The sequence below is a fragment of the Oncorhynchus mykiss genome, chromosome 8, assembly GCF_057628025.1.
Source record: "Oncorhynchus mykiss isolate SJ-2025 chromosome 8, ASM5762802v1, whole genome shotgun sequence".
Classification (NCBI taxonomy): Eukaryota; Metazoa; Chordata; class Actinopteri; order Salmoniformes; family Salmonidae; genus Oncorhynchus; species Oncorhynchus mykiss.
In genome coordinates this window covers 39,497,501-39,515,990 of record NC_143029.1, presented here as the reverse complement: position 1 = coordinate 39,515,990, position 18,490 = coordinate 39,497,501, and the positions used below count along the sequence as shown (strand labels likewise).

At 44.0% G+C, this 18,490-nt stretch overlaps 1 protein-coding gene across 1 annotated transcript in view; it reads right to left on the bottom strand.

Moving 5' to 3' along the window:
- The window catches only part of adgb (androglobin), a 118,349-nt gene that overhangs the window by 35,829 nt on the left and 64,030 nt on the right, over positions 1–18,490 (bottom strand). Inside the window, exons 19-24 of the mRNA XM_036985453.2 lie at positions 17,937–18,072; positions 16,618–16,732; positions 15,846–16,013; positions 10,752–10,896; positions 10,548–10,673; positions 1,571–1,664 (exon numbers count right to left, since the gene is read on the bottom strand). Of these exons, the coding sequence (XP_036841348.2) occupies positions 1,571–1,664; positions 10,548–10,673; positions 10,752–10,896; positions 15,846–16,013; positions 16,618–16,732; positions 17,937–18,072 (784 nt within the window). The remainder of the gene's footprint in view (positions 1–1,570; positions 1,665–10,547; positions 10,674–10,751; positions 10,897–15,845; positions 16,014–16,617; positions 16,733–17,936; positions 18,073–18,490) is intronic.

The following is an 18,490-nucleotide window of genomic DNA, read 5'->3' as shown; positions in this document are numbered from 1 at the left end:
GTGCATGGTATTGCTGTTTCTGGCTAATTAACATATTTTGAGGCGTGTCTTGTAAGAGGCTTTATTGTTGCACTCGTGAGTGAGAATGCTGCACCAATTTATCTATTTGGATATAGTGCCCCATGTCCATTTGGCAGACAGATCGTTCAAGATCGACGTCGAAGACGTCGAAAAATGCTTCCAGACCCGGCCACTAGGGGCAACATTACCATCATCTAAGCATGGGTAAGGGATCAGAAGGTTGCGTGTTGAAACTTTTTTGGGTGGGAGTTTTAACCTTATCCCAAACCTTAATGCTTACCTTAACCATTTGGAATGAGTGCCTAAACATAATGTTTTAAACCTATCCCAAACCTTAATCCATACCTTAATGGGATACTTCGAGATTTTGACAATGAGGCCCTTTATCTACATCCCCAGAGTCAGATGAACTCGTGGATACCATTTTTACGTCTCTGCGTGTAGTTTGAAGGAAGTTGCTAACTAGCGCTAGAGCAATTGCTAACCAGCGTTAGTGCAATGACTGCATGTCTATGAGTAACGCTAATGACTGCAAGTCTATGAGTAACGCTAATGACTGCAAGTCTATGAGTAACGCTAATGACTGCAAGTCTATGGGTAACGCTAATGACTACAAGTCTATGGGTAACTCTAATGACTGCAAGTCTATGAGTAACACTAAGGACTGCAAGTCTATGGGTAACGCTAATGTCTGCAAGTCTATGGGTAACGCTAATGTCTGCAAGTCTATGGGTAACGCTAATGTCTGCAAGTCTATGGGTAACGCTAATGACTGCAAGTCTATGGGTAAAGTTAATGTCTGCAAGTCTATGGGTAACGCTAATGACTGCAAGTCTATGGGTAACGCTAATGACTGCAAGTCTATGGGTACTTCAAATCATTGCACTAACACTATAAATTAGAAATTGGAGAAATTGAATGATATAGAGCAGTAGGAGCAACAAAAACACTTAGAAAAGTGATGTTTGGAGCAATTTGAAATTCTGCAGTGAGACTGAGTCTGTGTTGCCCTGTAGTTGCTGCCAGTTTGGATGCCTTTGTCAAGGCCTCTAGAAGTGCAAGTGATATAAAACAGAAACAATTCACTAATATACTGTAATGTGTAAACACTTTACCTATCAGCCAACCTGTTCGAACCAATCGCTTGTAATTACAGTAAATATTTTGAAATACAAACCTCTCCCCTCAATTCATTTAATGCCTTCACCCATTAATTAATTCCAATTACGGCAGCATACTTTATTACAGTATAATACAGTACATTTTATGGTATTGTACTGTATGTCATTACGCAGTACCTGCTTCGATACCGTATTTATATCACAGTAGGTGTACTGAAATATGAAAAACATATTGCCACCGAGCTACCTGTAAGCTACTGTGAAATTCACAGTATCCCCTTTACAGTGTTGGGAAGAAAACACAAGTATGCAGTGTGTTGGCTAAATTAGATGTGTCATGTTTGCGTGTGCTGTGTGAGATTGGGTTTTAGTGTTGTGTGCTCAGCTGTGAATGTGTGCGATGTTGAGCTAGCTGATTAATAATTTACCTCAATAAAGACACTGCGTGTTTCTCTGCATCCGATTCCACACTAGCCCACATCTCCTGAAGTGTCTTTGAGGCACTGAGATTCTCCTTTGTGCCTAGATAATACATATAACACACACACACACACACACACACACACACACACACCACGCTCAGTTAAGAAGCAGCAGACATACATAAAAGATGAAAGACATTCACCTTGAAGCCAAAGACATGAACACATTGCTATAATACTTGACTTAATGGAAGGTAAAAAGATGAGGGAGAGTGCCAGATGCATTCTTTTTGTGACGAAAGAGAAAAAAACACATTCAAACATCAAATTCACTGAGACACTCATCCCTGTTACACGAGCCATGTACTGGATCAATTCATAAAATATGTAATTCTTCATTCTGTATCTCCCTGGCTATGCTACTGAGGTGTGTGTGCGCCGCCGTGCAAGCTTGCACGTGTGCGTGAGAAAGTTAACGACAGGCGTTTCTCATCTTCTCCAAATCAAGAGCCATTATGGGCTGGGCTCTGGTTTGGGAGATGAAAAAGTAGTCTTGCAGAGAGATGGCTGTTTGTGACAGACAGCGCATCCGAGGTAGTTAATGATAAAACACTGACAGAGTGGCCTGTACTTAACCTGAGACATCAGTTGTTGATGTCATTATTTGTCATGTGTTCCTAAAGGGCTTTGAGGCATGCAGTGGGTTTAAAATGTAAGGCTTGGAAATACAGAGACTGGAATAGTCGTCATGATAAATATGGTATCTAGGTAGAAACAAATTAGTTTCTTGAACAACCAGTGTGGTGTACCAGTGATGGAATCTGTGTGTGTCTTCCTAAATGACAAGTCTGTGAGTGTAGTGGAACAAGGAGGGGAGTTAGGCGAGTACTGGAATCTCATGTCTCTGCTCCAGGCCTTAGTGTTGTGTTCTGACAGGCTGGACAGGACAGAGTAACCCTCAAGCCCTGGCAATAAATAGAGTCTGTTCATATCCCTCACCTAAAAAACACCCTCCCTCCTTCTATCCCTTTCTTTCCCTCTCTCTAGCTCTGCATCCTCCTCTCTCCCCCCCTCGCTGCTCTCCCTCAACTCGTAAACATGTCACAACAGAGCTGTTTTGATGTTCGAGTGGGTGCAGGTGGGTGGGTCGATGTGTGTGTGCATGAATGTGTGTGTTGTCCTGCCCCCCCCACCACCTTACCTGTCAGGGTTTATTAGTGAGAGTGGCATACTCATCGATAAGTCTCTATTTCAGCCCAGAGTCCCAAAGATAGGGCACAGGGCTAACTCTTAGCAGAGAGAGAGCGAGAGAGAAGAGAGAGAGAAGAAAGAGAGAGAGAGAATAAGATGACACCGATGGAGAAAGTCCAACCCGACTTTGCTATTTTGTGACTTTTTCCGTGTTTATCCTTAATTTGTTTGTACAGAAAGCTCACACCATTATCACAGCCAAGTACATTTGAATTATAAATTGACAGCTACTAACTTTAACCTCAATTTCAGTGCAAGCAAAGACAAGGGAGGAGTGCTGGAGTATTTGTTGTACTAAGACGCAGAGAAAATCAAATCGGCACTCCCCTCCATTTTACTGGCCAATGTCCAGCCACTTGAGAACAAGATGGATGAGCTCTGTTTGAGAGATTCCTACTAACGGGACGTGAAAAACTGTAATATTCTATGCTTTTCTGAAACTTGGCTGACGGGCGATATGGACATAATACTCAAGTGTTTCTCCATGCTTTGTCACGGCCGGAAAGGGGACCAAAAGGGGGAGGTGTGCCTCTTTGTAAACAACAACTGGTGCGCTGCTTCAAGTGTGAAGGAAGTCTCAAGCTTTTGCTCCTAAACTAGAATATCTCATGGGAAATTGCAGACGTTTTTATCTGTAATGATTACTGCTGTCTACATCCTACCACAAAAGGAGAATGGAACCAAGCAGGCACTCAACGAGGCCATAAACAAACAAGAAAACGCTCACCCAGAGGAAGTGTTTCTATTGGCTGTTTCTAGGACTTTAACTCCTGAAATTCTGTTTATCACACTTTTACCAAGATACTCTGAATCACTTTTAATTAAGGCCTTCCCTCGCCCTCCTTTCTGCAAATCAGATCATGACCATCCTCCTGCTTCCTGTTAACAAGCAAAAACTCAAACAGGACGTACCAGAGACGTGCTCAGTACGGAAGTGGTCTGATGAAGCGGACGCTAAGCTACAAGGCTGCTTCGCTAGCACAGAGCAGAGTATGTTCAGGGATTCATCAGATAACATTGAGGAGTTTACCACATCAGTCATGGGTTTCATCAATGCACTTGATGAAGTCATCCCCACAGTGACCATACAGTGCCTTGCGAAAGTATTCGGCCCCCTTGAACTTTGCGACCTTTTGCCACATTTCAGGCTTCAAACATAAAGATATAAAACTTTATTTTTTTGTGAAGAATCAACAACAAGTGGGACACAATCATGAAGTGGAACGACATTTATTGGATATTTCTAACTTTTTTTACATTTCAAAAACTGAAAAATTGGGCGTGCAAAATTATTCAGCACCTTAAGTTAATACTTTGTAGCGCCACCTTTTGCTGCGATTACAGCTGTAAGTCGCTTGGGGTATGTCTCTATCAGTTTTGCACATCGAGAGACTGAAATTTTTTCCCATTCCTCCTTGCAAAACAGCTCGAGCTCAGTGAGGTTGGATGGAGAGCATTTGTGAACAGCAGTTTTCAGTTCTTTCCACAGATTCTCGATTGGATTCAGGTCTGGACTTTGACTTGGCCATTCTAACACCTGGATATGTTTATTTTTGAACCATTCCATTGTAGATTTTGCTTTATGTTTTGGATCATTGTCTTGTTGGAAGACAAATCTCCGTCCCAGTCTCAGGTCTTTTGCAGACTCCATCAGGTTTTCTTCCAGAATGGTCCTGTATTTGGCTCCATCCATCTTCCCATCAATTTTAACCATCTTCCCTGTCCCTGCTGAAGAAAAGCAGGCCCAAACCATGATGCTGCCACCACCATGTTTGACAGTGGGGATGGTGTGTTCAGCTGTGTTGCTTTTACGCCAAACATAACGTTTTGCATTGTTGCCAAAAAGTTCAATTTTGGTTTCATCTGACCAGAGCACCTTCTTCCACATGTTTGGTGTGTCTCCCAGGTGGCTTGTGGCAAACTTTAAACGACACTTTTTATGGATATCTTTAAGAAATGGCTTTCTTCTTGCCACTCTTCCATAAAGGCCAGATTTGTGCAATATACAACTGATTGTTGTCCTATGGACAGAGTCTCCCACCTCAGCTGTAGATCTCTGCAGTTCATCCAGAGTGATCATGCGCCTCTTGGCTGCATCTCTGATCAGTCTTCTCCTTGTATGAGCTGAAAGTTTAGAGGGACAACCAGGTCTTGGTAGATTTGCAGTGGTCTGATACTCCTTCCATTTGAATATTTTCGCTTACACAGTGCTCCTTGGGATGTTTAAAGCTTGGGAAATCTTTTTGTATCCAAATCTGGCTTTAAACTTCTTCACAACAGTATCTCGGACCTGCCTGGTGTGTTCCTTGTTCTTCATGATGCTCTCTCCGCTTTTAACGGACCTCTGAGACTATCACAGTGCAGGTGCATTTATACGGAGACTTGATTACACACAGGTGGATTGTATTTATCATCATTAGTCATGTTAGTCAACATTGGATCATTCAGAGATCCTCACTGAACTTCTGGAGAGAGTTTGCTGCACTGAAAGTAAAGGGGCTGAATAATTTTGCACGCCCAAATTTTCAGTTTTTGATTTGTTAAAAAAGTTTGAAATATCCAATAAATGTCGTTCCACTTCATGATTGTGTCCCACTTGTTGTTGATTCTTCACAAAAAAATACAGTTTTATATCTTTATGTTTGAAGCCTGAAATGTGGCAAAAGGTCGCAAAGTTCAAGGGGGCCGAATACTTTCGCAAGGCACTGTATGTACCCTAACAAAAAGCAATAGATTATCGCTTTCAATGAACGGGACACGGACATGGATGATTACAAGAAAGCCTGCTTACGACCCCGACGAACCATCAAACATGGAAAATGTCAATATAGGACTAATATTGAATCTTACTACACCGGTTCCGATGCGGTAAGATTTGCAGACTATTACAAATTACAAAGGAAAACCCAGCCGTGAGTTGTCCAGAGACAAAAATCTCCCAGACCGAGGCAAACACTGAGCCAGACATGAGAGCCCCTGCTGTCCCGGACAACTGTGTGATCTTGCTCTCCATGGCCGATGTGAGTAAGACTTTTAAACAGGTTAAAACCTCTCTGGGATATATATGTGGCCACCTCGCCAACAGCCAGTGAAATTGCAGGGCGCCAAATTCACACAACAGAAATCTCATAATTAAAATTCCTCAAACATACAAGTATTATACACCATTTTAAAGATAGACTTCTTGTTAATCCAGCCACAGTGTCTGATTTCAAAAAGGCTTTAAGGCGAAAGTACACCATGTTAGGTCAGCGCCTAGCCACAGAAAACCATACAGCCATTTTCCAACCAAGGAGAGGTGTCACAAAAGTCAGAAATAGCATTAAAATCAATCACTTACCTTTGATGATCTTCATCTGATGGCACTCCCAGGTCTCCATGTTAGACAATAAATGTTTGTTTTGTTCGATAAAGTTCATCTTTATGTCCAAATACCTCATTTTTGTTTGCATGTTTAGTCCAGTAATCCAAATGCACAAAGTCCAGACAAAAAGTCAAAAAAGTTCCATTAAAGTTTGTAGAAACATGTCAAACGATGTATATAATCAATCTTTAGGATGTTTTTATCATAAATCTTCAATAATATTCCAACCGGACAATTCCGTTAGAAAGGGAATGAGCGTTGCACTCACGGCCACGCTAAGACTAAAGGCTTTCAGCCTGGCCACTTGTTGAAACAGCTCTTATTCTCTCCCCTTTCACAATAGAAGCCTGAAACAACTTCTAAAGACTGTTGACATCCACTGGAAGCCTTAGGAAGTGCAATCTGACCCCACAGAGACAGGATATTGGATAGGCAATCACTTAAAAAAACTACAAACCTCAGATTTCCCACGTCCTCAGATTTCCCAAGTTTCCCACATTTTTGCCTGCCATATGAGTTCTGTTATACTCACAGACATTATTTTAACAGTTTTAGAAACTTCAGAGTGTCCTATCCAAATCTACTAATTATATGCATATCCTACTGTTATTTTTCACTGTCTTTTTACTGTTGTTTTAATTTATTTACTTACCTATTGTTCACCTAATACCTTTTTTGCACTGTTGGTTAGAGCCTGTAAGTAAGCATTTCACTGTAAGGTTCTACACCTGTTGTATTTGGCACACATGATAAATAAACTTTGATTTGAATTCTCATACCGCCCCAACAGATCCACAGATGATGCAATTTGTATAGCACTCCACACTGCTCTCTCCCACCTGGAGAAATACCTATGTGAGAATGCTGTGCATTGACTACAGCTCAGCCTCAAAGCTCATCACCAAGCTCGGGACCCTGGGACTGAACACCTTCTTCAGCAACTGGATCCTGGACTTCCTGAAGGGCTGCCCCCAGGTGATACGGGTAGGTAACAACATATCTGCCACGCTGACCCTCAACACTGCGGCCCCTCAGGGGTGTGTGTTTAGTCCCCTTCTGTACTCCCTGTTCACCCAAGACTGTATGGCTATGCATCACTTTAACACATTCATCTAGTTTGCTGACTACACAGTGGTGGTAGGTCTGATCACCGACGACGATGAGACAGCCTACAGGGATGAGGTCAGAGACCTGGCAGTGCAGTGCCAGGACAACAACCTCTGCCTCAAAGTCAGCAAGACAAAGGAGCTGATCGTGGACTACAGGAAACAGAGGAGCGAGGATACCCCATCCACATTGACAAGGATATAGTGGAGCGGGTTGACAGCTTCAAGTTCCTTGACTTAATATGTTTCTCTCACACCAGCACAGTTGTGAAGGAGGCTGACAAGATTTGGAATGGCACTGAAAAAGTTATACAGCTGCACCATTGAGAGCATCTTGTCTGGCTGCATCACTGTTTGGTATGGCAACTGCACCGCCCTTGATCACAAGGCGCTACAGAGGGCGGTGGAGATGACACAGTACATCACTGAAACCGAGATCCCTGCCATCCAGGTCCTCTATACCAGGCGGTGTTAGAGGAAGGGCCTGTAAATTGTCAAAGACCCTAGCCACCAAAGCTATAGACTGTTCACTCTGCTACGGCACGGCAAGCGGTACCGGAGCGCCAACCTGGGGCCAAAAGGCACCTGAACAACTTCATACCCCCAAGCCATATGATTACTGAACAGTTAATCAAATAGCTACCCAGACTATTAACTTTACCCTCTTTTCCACTGACTCTCTTACACTGACTCTATGCACATGTATTTGACTCACACACACACACTCACTTACACTGACACTCCAACACACACACACTACATATACGCTCACACACACACAAAACACACACACATATTGACGTCACACACACACACACACTTTCACACTCTCAACAGAAGCTGCTGCTAGTCTGTTTATTATCTATACTGATTGCTATGTCAGTTTTACCCCTACCTACATGTACATATTACCTCAGATACCTCGTACCCCCCAGCACACTGACTCGGCACCGGTACTCCTTGTATATAGACTCGTTATTGATATTTATTGTTACTATTTTTATTGGCTAATTTTCTTAATTTCTAACTCTACATTGTTGAGAAAGGGCTCATAAGAAAGCACTTCACGGTAAAGTCTACTCCTGTTATATTCGATGCATGTGACAAATAATGTTTTTGTTTTTTTGACAGATACGGAGAAACAGAAAATTAAAATAAGAGAGGAAGGGAGAGAGAGAGGGAGAAAGGCAATGCCAGCCTGAGCCCTGTGGCAGTGATGGAGTGGGCAGGGCTGCCAGGAGAGGAGGGAGGGGTGATCGGCCAGAAGCAGAGGGAGTGAGCTGGAACAGCCAGAGAGACCTTTCCACCTCAGATACGGCGAAGGCGAAACAGAAAAAGAGAGAGGGGGAGAGAGAGGGAGAGAGAGCAATGAGGGTAGAGATGTTTATCTGGCAAAGATACACAAACTGCCAGATCAACATCGCTCATACCAATAATCACATGCCTTTAATTAATCTTTCAGTCATTAGACCAGCAACAGTCAAACTGTTACAAACCAATTAAAAGGTCTGGATAACATCCCTCTCTTTCTAAATGAGAATCCATTCTTCCTCTCTTCAACTTAATGAGCAGATCTATCTATAGCAAAGAATGTATCTAATTGTGCTCTGATTGTACCTTGTAAAATTGTCCCTGAGGTCATTGGAAAATTTAATTGAATAACATTGAGAAGTTTGATTGTGAGTGTGAGGCCGTATTAACCCATTATTACCTGGTTTAGCAACATTGAGGGTGAGGACAGTATTAACCCATTATTACTTGGTGCAGTAGCGCTGAGGATGAGGTTAGTATTAACCCATTATTACCTGGTTTACTAGCATTGAGGATGAGGACAGTATTAACCCATTATTACCTGGTTTAGTAGCATTGAGGATGAGGACAACATTAACCCATTATTACCTGGTTTAGTAGCATTGAGGATGAGGATAGCATTAACCCATTATTACCTGGTTTAGTAGCATTGATGATGAGGACAGCATTAACCCATTATTACCTGGTTTAGTAGCATTGATGACGAGGACAGCATTAACCCATTATTACCTGGTTTAGTAGCATTGAGGATGAGGATAGCATTAACCCATTATTACCTGGTTTAGTAGCGTTCAAGATGAGGACAGCATTAACCCATTATTACCTGGTTTAGTAGCATTGAGGATGAGGACAGCATTAACCCATTATTACCTGGTTTAGTAGCGTTCAAGATGAGGACAGCATTAACCCATTATTACCTGATTTACTAGCATTGAGGATGAGGATAGCATTAACCCATAATTACCTGGATTACTAGCATTGAGGATGAGGACAGCATTAACCCATTATTACCTGGTTTACTAGCATTGAGGATGAGGATAGCATTAACCCATTAATACTAGGTTCAGTAGCATTGAGGATGAGGACAGCATTAACCCATTATTACCTGGTTTAGTAGCATTGAGGATGAGGACAGCATTAACCCATTATTACCTGGATTACTAGCATTGAGGATGAGGACAGCATTAACCGATTATTACCTGGTTTACTAGCATTGAGGATGAGGATAGCATTAACTCATTAATACTAGGTTCAGTAGCATTGAGGATGAGGATAGCATTAACCCATAATTACCTGGATTACTAGCATTGAGGATGAGGACAGCATTAACCGATTATTACCTGGTTTACTAGCATTGAGGATGAGGATAGCATTAACCCATTAATACTAGGTTCAGTAGCATTGAGGATGAGGACAGCATTAACCCATTATTACCTGGTTTAGTAGCATTGAGGATGAGGACAGCATTAACCCATTATTACCTGGTTTAGTAGCGTTCAAGATGAGGACAGCATTAACCCATTATTACCTGATTTACTAGCGTTGAGGATGAGGATAGCATTAACCCATAATTACCTGGATTACTAGCATTGAGGATGAGGACAGCATTAACCCATTATTACCTGGTTCAGTAGCATTGAGGATGAGGACAGCATTAACCCATTATTACCTGGTTTACTAGCATTGAGGATGAGGATAGCATTAACTCATTAATACTAGGTTCAGTAGCATTGAGGATGAGGATAGCATTAACCCATAATTACCTGGATTACTAGCATTGAGGATGAGGACAGCATTAACCGATTATTACCTGGTTTACTAGCGTTGAGGATGAGGACAGTATTAACCCATTATTACCTGGTTTAGTAGCATTGAGGATGAGGACAGCATTAACCCATTATTACCTGGTTTACTAGCGTTGAGGATGAGGACAGCATTAACCCATTATTACCTGGTTTAGTAGAATTGAGGATCTCGCGGACTAGATGTCCCTTGAAGCCGGCCTGGAGGATCCTGACTGCCTGGATTTCCTGCTCGGTGGGCTTCCTGCTGCCCCAACCCTCCGGTGCCTCACAATCTGTACAACACACAATGATACACACAATAGTTACGCATACACTTACATTCTTGCAGAGAAAAAAAACACTCCACACACCTGAACCTGTGAGGGACGGTCCCCTTGTCTCGCTGGTGGAGAGCGAGGGGTCGTTGGTAAGGGCCTGGACAGCAAACAGCTCCTCTGCTGACAGCTTCCTGTCCAGAGCAACGCAGATCATGTGATACACTGCTTCATTAAACACCTGCACAGACAGGAGTGGGGAGGTCAGTGCGTGGAGAGAGAGAGAGAGAGAGAGAGAGAGAGAGAGAGGAGAGAGAGAGGAGAGAGAGAGGAGAGAGAGAGGAGAGAGAGAGAGGAGAGAGAGAGAGAGAGAGAGAGAGGAGAGAGAGAGAGAGAGAGAGAGGAGAGAGAGAGGAGAGAGAGAGGAGAGAGAGAGGAGAGAGAGAGGAGAGAGAGAGAGAGAGAGAGAGAGAGAGAGAGAGAGAGAGAGAGAGAGAGAGAGAGAGAATGTGTGTGTGCGTGGTTGTGTGTAGGGCCGGCTTACTGACCGAACACTCAGGGCACATTCCCCCAGGGTCCCCGACCCCAGAGAGCATATGAAGTTTCAAGTTCTCTTTCGTATCGTCCGAGAATCCTAAATATTGGAAAACTGCCGCCGTCATCCCCCTCTTCAAAGGGGGTGACATTCGAGACCCAAACTATTACAGACCTACAGTGCCTTGCGAAAGTATTCGGCCCCCTTGAACTTTGCGACCTTTTGCCACATTTCAGGCTTCAAACATAAAGATATAAAACTGTATTTGTTTGTGAAGAATCAACAACAAGTGGGACACAATCATGAAGTGGAACGACGTTTATTGAATATTTCAAACTTTTTTAACAAATCAAAAACTGAAAAATTGGGCGTGCAAAATTATTCAGCCCCTTTACTTTCAGTGCAGCAAACTCTCTCCAGAAGTTCAGTGAGGATCTCTGAATGATCCAATGTTGACCTAAATGACTAATGATGATAAATACAATCCACCTGTATGTAATCAAGTCTCCGTATAAATGCACCTGCACTGTGATAGTCTCAGGGGTCAGTTAAAAGCGCAGAGAGCATCATGAAGAACAAGGAACACACCAGGCAGGTCCGAGATACTGTTGTGAAGAAGTTTAAAGCCGGATTTGGATACAAAAAGATTTCCCAAGCTGTAAACATCCCAAGGAGCACTGTGCAAGCGATAATATTGAAATGGAAGGAGTATCAGACCACTGCAAATCTACCAAGACCTGGCCGTCCCTCTAAACTTTCAGCTCATACAAGGAGAAGACTGATCAGAGATGCAGCCAAGAGGCCCATGATCACTCTGGATGAACTGCAGAGATCTACAGCTGAGGTGGGAGACTCTGTCCATAGGACAACAATCAGTCGTATATTGCACAAATCTGGCCTTTATGGAAGAGTGGCAAGAAGAAAGCCATTTCTTAAAGATATCCATAAAAAGTGTTGTTTAAAGTTTGCCACAAGCCACCTGGGAGACACACCAAACATGTGGAAGAAGGTGTTCTGGTCAGATGAAACCAAAATTGAACTTTTTGGCAACAATGCAAAACGTTATGTTTGGCGTAAAAGCAACACAGCTCATCACCCTGAACACACCATCCCCATTGTCAAACATGGTGGTGGCAGCATCATGGTTTGGGCCTGCTTTTCTTCAGCAGGGACAGGGAAGATGGTTCAAATTGATGGGAAGATGGATGGAGCCAAATACAGGACCATTCTGGAAGAAAACCTGATGGAGTCTGCAAAAGACCTGAGACTGGGACGGAGATTTGTCTTCCAACAAGACAATGATCCAAAACATAAAGCAAAATCTACAATGGAATGGTTCAAAAATAAACATATCCAGGTGTTAGAATGGCCAAGTCAAAGTCCAGACCTGAATCCAATCGAGAATCTGTGGAAAGAACTGAAAACTGCTGTTCACAAATGCTCTCTATCCAACCTCACTGAGCTCGAGCTGTTTTGCAAGGAGGAATGGGAAAAAATGTCAGTCTCTCGATGTGCAAAACTGATAGAGACATACCCCAAGCGACTTACAGCTGTAATCGCAGCAAAAGGTGGCGCTACAAAGTATTAACTTAAGGGGGCTGAATAATTTTGCACGCCCAATTTTTCTGTTTTTGATTTGTTAAAAAAGTTTGAATTATCCAATAAATGTCGTTCCACTTCATGATTGTGTCCCACTTGTTGTTGATTCTTCACAAAAAATACAGTTTTATATCTTTATGTTTGAAGCCTGAAATGTGGCAAAAGGTCGCAAAGTTCAAGGGGGCCGAATACTTTCGCAAGGCACTGTATATCCATCCTGCCCTAACTTTGAAAGCCAAGGTAACAAACAGATCACTGACCATTTTGAATCCCACCGTACCTTCTCCGCTGTGCAATCTGGTTACAGAGTCGGTCACGGGTGCACCTCAGCCACGCTCAAGGTCCTAAACGATATCATAACCACCATCAATAAAAGACAGTACTGTGCAGCCGTCTTCATCGACCTGGTCAAGGCTTTCAACTCCGTCAATCACCGTATTCTTATCGGCAGACTCAACAGCCTTGGTTTCTCAAATGACTGCCTCGCCTGGTTCACCAACTACTTCTCAGATAGAGTTCAGTGTGTCAAATCGAAGGGCCTGTTGTCCGGACCTCTGGCAGTCTCTAGGGTTAAATTATTGGGCAGACTCTTTTCTCTGTATATATCAACGATGTCGCTCTTGCTGCTGGTGATTTCTTGATCCACCTCTATGCAGACGACGCCATTCTCTATACATCTGGCCCTTCTTTGGACACTGTGTTAACAAACCTCCAAACGAGCTTCAATGCAATACAACACTCTTTCCGTGACCTCCAACTGCTCTTACATTCTAGTAAAACAAAATGCATGCTCTTCAACCAATCGCTGCCCGCTCCTGCCCGCACGACTAGGATCACTACTCTGGACGGTTCTGACCTAGAATATGTGGACAACTACAAATACCTAGGTGTCTGGTTAGAATGTAAACTCTCCTTCCAGACTCACATCAAGCATCTCCAATCCAAAATTAAACCTAGAATCGGCTTCCTATTTCGCAACAAAGCCTCCTTCACTCACTGCCAAACATACCCTTGTATAACTGACTATCCTACCGATCCTCGACTTTGGCGATGTCATTTACAAAAAAGCCTCCAACACTCCATTCAGCAAACTGGATGTAGTCTATCACAGTGCCATCCGTTTTGTCACCAAAGCCCCATATACTACCCACCATTGTGACCTGTATGCTCTTGTCGGCTGGCCCTCGCTACATATTCGTCGCCAGACCTACTGGCTCCAGGTCATCTATAAGTCTTTGATAGGTAAAGCTCTGCCTTATCTCAGCTCACTGGTCACCATAACAACACCCACCCGTAGCACACACTCCAGCAGGTACATCTCACTTATCATCCCCAGAGCCAACACCTTTGGCCGCCTCTCCTTCCAGTTCTCTGCTGCCAATGACTGGAACAAATTGCAAAAATCGCTGAAGTTGGAGACTTATATCTTCCTCACTAACTTTAGGCATCAGCTATCTGAGCAGCTTACCGATCGCTGCAGCTGTACACAGCCCATCTGTATATAGCCCATCCAACTACCTACCTCATCCCCATATTGTTTTTATTGACACCAGTATTTCTATTTTCACATCATCATCTGCACATCTATCACTCCAGTGTTAATTTGCTAAATTGTAATTACTTCATTACTATGGCCTATTTATTGCCTTACCTCCTTACGCCATTTGCACGCACTGTATATAGACTTTTTCTATGGTGTTACTGACTATATATTTGTTTATTCCATGTGTAACTCTGTGTTGTTGTTTGTGTCGCACTGCTTTGCTTTATCTTGGCTAGGTCGCAGTTACCTACCTGGTTTAAATAAAGGTCAAATAAAATGTAAAAAAATAAAAAAGTTATATTGGTCCTTTTTTCAGGATACAGATGGTATACACCTTCCAATGAAATACTTACTCGTAAGGTTTCTTCTCAGATAATAATACGAACAAAGTCAATGGCTCAATATATTGTGTGTCTGTGTGGGTAAGGTGCGGAAAATCAGAGCAGGTGGTCAGTCCAGTTCAAGTGTTCCGCAGTCTGATGGCTTGTAGATAGAAACAATTTCTGAGCCTGTTGGTGTCAGACATCATGCTCCGATATCGTCTGCCCGACCGTAACAGAGTGAACAGCTCATGCCTGGGTTATGTGGGGTCCTTGATGATGCTGCAGGCACCGTTTCGAGTAGATGATCTGGATGGGTGGGAGCACAGTCCCAGTGATGTACTGGGCCATCTTCACCATCCGCTGGAGGGCTTTGCGGTTGTGGACGGAGCAATTCCCGTAACAGGATGTGATGTAACTGGTTAGGATTCTCTCGATGGTGTAGTGGTAGTATTTGGAGAGGACCTGGGGCGGTATTCAGAATTGTTTCACCCATCTTAAGAAGTATAGACACTCTTGTGCCCTCGTCAAGAGTGGTGGTGTTGTTTTTGTTGGACGCGGAGGAACTTAAAACTGCTGACTCGCTCTACTGCAGTCCCGTTGATGTGAATCGGGGCATGTTAACTCCTCTGCTTCCTGAAGTCAACAATCAACTCCTTTGTTTTGCTGATGTTGAGGAATAGGTTGTTATCCTAGCACAATGCAAGTTCACTTCCCACCCCCCAATAGGCTGACTTGTTGTTTTTGTTTATCAGGCCTACAACCGTGGTGTTGCCAGGAAAGCAATGGCAAAATGTGTTGAATAGCTTTAACATTAACTTTAAAATAGAAAATGTCTCTCTCATGACAAAATGTGTAAAAACTGCAGGAAGTTAGCTATTTACCTAATACCCCCTTTGGAGGCAGGTGCCCGGGGCCCCAAATGTGGTAGTCCGGCCCTGTGTGTGTGTGTGTGTGTGTGTGTGTGTGTGTGTGTGTGTGTGTGTGTGTGTGTGTGCTTGTATACAGTGCGTGTGTGTGTCCAGTGTTAGTGTCAGTGTGTGCGTGTGTGTGTGTCCAGCGTTAGTGTCAGTGTGTGTCTAGTGTCAGTGTGTGTGTGGTCCAGTGTTAGTGTCGAGTGTGTCTAGTGTTAGTGTCGAGTGTGTCAGTGTGTGTCCAGTGTCAGTGTCAGTGTCAGTGTGTGTGTGTCCTACCCTCTGGTGGTCTCGGAGCCCTCCGACAGTGCTGAGCTGAGCGGGACAGTGGGCGTCCCCCAGAGCCCTGGTGGCTGCTGGGAGCTCCAGCTCATCTGAGAAGGAGCTGACCACTCTGCCCAGTGGCCTCAGAATAGACAGGGCCTGCTCACAAAAACGCACACTCTCCTGGAGGTGGGGAGGAGAGGAGAAGAGGGGGTGGGGGTAAGGACACGTGAGGTGAAAGTGAACTGTCAGAGAAAATGCTCCTTGGTTCTGTCCATTCCGTCTGCTTATTCACCATGGAGAAAAAAGTTATCAAACACACTTCTTGTGCAAATACTGCCTGACTAGTCATTTTCCAGCTGCTTGAGTCTGCATATGGCATGAATAAGCCAACATGTTCACAGTCTTGGCTTTATAAGAGAAAGTCCCTGTAGCCTGAGCAGCCACAGCACACTGCCTGCCTCTCCTCCCCTCTTCTCCTCACCTCCTCCTCCAGCTGTTGGTGTATTGTGACCAGCATCAGCTTTCCGTGATAGACACAGACAGACAGAGACAGAGAGAGACATAGAGAGACCTCTGACCCACTGTGGCCTGAGTGCAGAAGGTATATTATCCTTAACATCAGACGCGCATCCGAGAGTGAGAGGAGAGGTAATAAGAGGAGGATGAGGAGGTATCCCCATGCCTGAATGGGCATATAAACAGAAGGTGAGGAGAAACCAAGCGGCTATTACGGAATAGCTGTCTGCTGGCATTTCCATGGTGATGGTGGTGTCCTCTAACTTACCTTGTCAAGGTGAGGCATGACGGTCTCCTCGTCTCCGAAAATGAAGGGTGCCATGCTGTACAGGTGGACGTGGTAGCCCAGAGGCGCCCTCGTGTGGATGCACAGGACATGACGCCTAAGGCAGGGGAGGAGGTGAGGGCGAGAGTAGAGAATGGAGGGATAGAGAGGGGGTGAGTGAGAGGAAAGAGAGAGGGATCAGATTATCCCTAAAATTATGTGAAACCAACCCCTCACCAAATAACAAACCATGAAACTGGATTGATAAAAACCCAATGATAGTGCCAGTCCGCTTAGAGCTACTGCACCAAGGCCTAGTCAGCTCTACAGACTAATTTCCATATACAGTAGGTTAATAATCCCTTCCCCTCAGACCAAAGCCATGTCTCTGTCCGGCAGTAATGTCTTCCTGGCTGCCTGGGTCAAGTGTGGTCCACTCATAGAGCAGTCGTGCTAATGCACCGTGAGCCCACAGCAGCTCACAGCCCTGCTAGAACACTGCCAGCCTGACAGAGTCCTCCGTCCCATAAGCTTGGCATAATACAGCCATCACAGCCAAACATGATCAATGACAATATACCTGATTGGTGTTGGGTTCAAGAGAATAGAATAATGGATAGAGGGAGGAGAGGGAAGTGTTTGAGAGAGAAAATGAAGTGAGAGAAATATAAAAGAGGGAGAGATACTGTAAATTGATTGCATGTGTGAAACAGAGACCGAGGGACAGATTGAGAGATAGAAAAGGATTGAAAAGAGAGAGCGCAAAGAAGAGTGAGAGGTTGAGATTGAGTTCATTATCATTTGGCGGAAACAGCCCCCCCCCCCACTTCAAACACTCAGGGACGAGTGGTGCGCTAAGTGTTACGTTTACACCACGGCACAGTGGTAATTGTAGCTCCGCGTCCCTCCGCCTGACCCCAGAAACTAGGCCCCCTGCTTCTAGGCCAACCAGAAGCCATTAATAGAGACTAGGGCAAGTTTTTTTCTCAGAGCGTCAGATCTAACTGTAAAATATATATCGATGGTGTGAGGTTTCAGCTGTAGCTTTGAAAATCAGCAGTGAAGTTAATAGTGTAAAGGTTACGTTGGGTTATTTTCATCAATAAAACCATGTAAAATACTGGTCTCATAAGGGCAAAAGTTCAACATCCAAACATCAGGAGGGTGTGCTGAGGCTTTTATGCACCCTGATGATGGCCAACTTTGGAACATGGGCACCATGGTACTGCTTCAGAGTGTCATGAAATGTCTGGTGCCAACAACAGCTTGTATATGTATGGCTGGTGGTGAGGGTGGTCAGGCCAGGTTGAGCCAGGTCTTACCCAGGGGGCAGGACCAGCAGGGCAGCCTTGCAGGAAGTGGTCTGGATGTGGAGGACAGGGAGCTGACACAGCAGACTCTTCCAGGAGTAGGGCTCTGCTATGAGAACTCCAGACCTGCCCACAGGACTCTCCTTCTCTACAAGAAGACAGAAGATATACAGTGCCTTGCGAAAGTATTCGGCCCCCTTGAACTTTGCGACCTTTTGCCACATTTCAGGCTTCAAACATAAAGATATAAAACTGTACACAACAGTATCTCGGACCTGCCTGGTGTGTTCCTTGTTCTTCATGATGCTCTCTGCGCTTTTAACGGACCTCTGAGACTATCACAGTGCAGGTGCATTTATACGGAGACTTGATTACACACAGGTGGATTGTATTTATCATCACTAGTCATTTAGGTCAACATTGGATCATTCAGAGATCCTCACTGAACTTCTGGAGAGAGTTTGCTGCACTGAAAGTAAAGGGGCTGAATAATTTCGCACGCCCAATTTTTCAGTTTTTGATTTGATTTGATTCGTTCCACTTCATGATTGTGTCCCACTTGTTGT